At 27.7% G+C, this 3228-nt stretch overlaps 1 protein-coding gene across 1 annotated transcript in view; it reads right to left on the bottom strand.

Moving 5' to 3' along the window:
• Window positions 1–1735: 1735 nt before the first annotated feature.
• Window positions 1736–3228, bottom strand: part of LOC107472950 (cytochrome P450 71D11-like) — a 2635-nt gene continuing 1142 nt past the window's right edge. The window contains 1 exon segment of the mRNA XM_016092479.3: window positions 1736–2362. Coding sequence (XP_015947965.1) covers window positions 1736–2362 — 627 coding nt within the window.

Genomic DNA, 3228 nt, shown 5'->3' with positions numbered 1-3228 from the left:
ACTACAACAACATAGATTATATTTTAAGTTATATGTGTAAAAAAAGAATTAAAATTTGTCAAAAAAATAAATTTTGACACTATTTTTACTATGAAATATGTTAATAAAAGTTTTGTTAAAAATAGTATTTTTAACATATAAGTAATTGTGAAAAAAGTTTAAATCTTATTTTGATAAATATTGGCTGTCAAAAATAAATTGTTAAAAAAATTTGAGAATATATTTTCTGTGATACTTAATAACCGTCAAAAATACTATTTATTTTGATACTTATTGACTATAAAATATTCTCAACAAAAATATTTAACAAAAAATGAGGTGAGATCTTAAAACTGAAGAATAAATTGAAATTTTAAAGATAAAAAATGAGTAATATGATCCCAAACATAGAGTATTGTGATATTAAAATTGATAGAGTCCAGAAAAAAAGAGAAATAGTAGAGTAAATTGAAAATAAATGAGTGTCAAAATTGAGAAGTAATTTTCTATGATCAAATTATTCATCAAAAAAACATAGAGAATTTGATATTTGTGATATTTGTCAAAAATATATATTAATTTTAACATTTAATTATAATGTTAAAAAATAAAATGTTAAAATAACTTTTTTTTCTTGTAGTGTAATTTATTGTTGAACTATAAGAATTAAAATGTATATTTTTTTGGTTTTTAAAATATATAATTTTTTTGTTGATGATAATATAAAAATAATAATGAAATAGATTTATTGTCTTTTTTTGTTTTTTCTATTTTTTATTTATTTGTCTTTTATTGTTATATTTTATCGTGTTGAGTTTTAGTTGACTTGACAAGTGGACATCTTATTGTGATTATCCCTTACGAGTTACAATAGTGGTAGTAAATTAACGAAGCTACCTGCACCCTTATCCACGGCTATTTAATCCGAACTCATCTGGTTAGGTAGAATTGTTATTTTGATCTGTAGCGAATAGGATAAAGTAGGGGTAGGATTTTTGTAAGAATCGAAAAAGGTGTAAGTTGAATTTTAAGATTCATTTGAAAAGATTTAAAAGTAAATTTTTTGAACTTTTACGTGTTATCCTGAGTGCTAAAATGAATTGTTTGATTAGCTTATTTATTGTCCGTTGACCGTTATCTTTCTTGGAATTAAAGCGCAGAGGCCTCTATCAAACAATATTTTTATTTTCTCAAATTAAAGAATTACATTACAATTTTAAACAATCAAACAATCAATCAAATATCCAATTCTAATTGTTTCAATGTAAATCTCTTTATTATTTTGCAATTTCCACCAATCAAAGTGTCGACAAAAAATTACTAGACATTCTCCTCTCATTTTGATCCTACAAATGTATTTAAAAAAAAAATCAAATCCATCCTAAAACTTAAATAATTTAAATGTAGTTAGAAAGAACCAACTTCAAATTCCAAACTTACAAACTACACAAAAGGAAACATGAAATATAAAAGCAAATCATTGCCATTAATGATTTGCGGCATTTCATACATCCAAAGCTATTCAATAGTCATCATATGGAAACATATCGTGGAAAATTCAAAGGTTACATTACATAATTTGTTGAGTATATGTTATTCATGAGGTAAAAATTCAAATGAAATTGACTTCACGTGAAGTTGATATCTGAAAGTTATTAAATGAAAATTTAGTCAAATCAATCAAATCATCTAACGGTTCCCAGATATCAACTTCACGTAAAGTCGGTACCTGAGTTTCCACCTATTCATGATGCAATTAGATCACAGAACGAGAAACCACAGGAATCAAGAACAAGTCAGATTTTTTTACAACAGATGCTCCAAATAACTCAGACATATCCAAATCCTCACTTTTAATCCCACTAGGAAGCTTCCAATCAAAGTGATACAACAGCAATGCAAGGATTAACTCAACACTTGCAACACCATAGTTCATTCCGGGGCAAATTCTTCGTCCAGCACCAAACGGAATGAACTCAAAATTGTTTCCTTTGAAATCAATTGAGCTATCAATAAACCTCTCAGGAAAAAACCTCTCCGGTTCAGTCCAGTAGTTAGGATCTGTTGCAATGGCCCATGCATTGATTACCATCTTGCTTTTGGTTGGTATGTGATATCCATTGATTTCGCAAGCTTGTCCGCATTCGCGCGGAAGCAAAAGGGGACCGGCAGGGTGTAATCTCAAAGTCTCTTTGATAACTGCTTTCAAGTATTTCATTTCTTCAATGCAAGTTTCATCAATAAACTTCGCTCCTACTCTTGTATCTAATACCTCTCTCACTTCGGATTCTGCTTTCTTCAATATTTTTGGATTCTTCATCATCTCAGCCATCGCCCAGTTAATGGTAGTTGCTGCTGTGTCACTTCCGCCGGTGAAGACATCCTACAAGGGGAGGGGGAAACATGTCATATCATTTAGTTGATCTATTTGGCTAAACCACTCCAAGAATGATATAATGCATCTAAATTAAATAGAGGATTGCTAGGGAGCAATGACCTAAGGTACAATGTGTATAATGGGCTAAATCTTTGGTCAATGAATAAAATAAATCCATACTATCCAGAATAACCATCCGGATACAGGATAGATAAACATCTCATGTCATAAAATCACTTATCTCAAAAACTTAAAGCTGATTTTGGGGTTCACCAAAAATTGAACTCATGACCTTTCAGATCTAGAATTCTAATATCATATCATGAAACCACTCATTTCAAAAGCGTAACCTGACAGGACAATGTAACACTAATGATTATATTTCTAATACTTCTTAAACCTCCATTGTAAGTATTGTACGCTTAAACCATTGACTCCCTATACTTTCCCAATTAGATACGATTCTTTGTTAAACATAATGTGAAAAGTTTAAAAGAAAACTGAATTTATATATATTTTTTGGTAGTTCAAATTTTTTTAATAATTTAATAATATATTTTTACTTTTATTAAATTATCCTAATATTAAAAAAATCACAAAATATATATTTTTTTCTTTTTATAGTTATTAGAATAAACGACGTCTAAAGATTCAAAGTTTATTTATCCAATACACATTAAAAATTTGATTAAAAGTAATAAATGAGTCAATTTGTTGGACGAAAATAATTTTAAAGACTTCTAAAGAATATAAATTTGTTAGAGACCAAAATATTTGGTCTATAATTTTTTAAAAACTAATTTAAATGTTTATTCTAAGATTTAGTTAATATATATCTTAAAGATATGAATTAAAATTATTATAAATAGAAT

This window comes from Arachis duranensis, chromosome 1 (assembly GCF_000817695.3).
Source record: "Arachis duranensis cultivar V14167 chromosome 1, aradu.V14167.gnm2.J7QH, whole genome shotgun sequence".
Classification (NCBI taxonomy): domain Eukaryota; kingdom Viridiplantae; phylum Streptophyta; class Magnoliopsida; order Fabales; family Fabaceae; genus Arachis; species Arachis duranensis.
The sequence above is the reverse complement of the archived record's forward strand: the minus strand, read 5'-3'. Positions and strand labels throughout refer to the sequence as shown.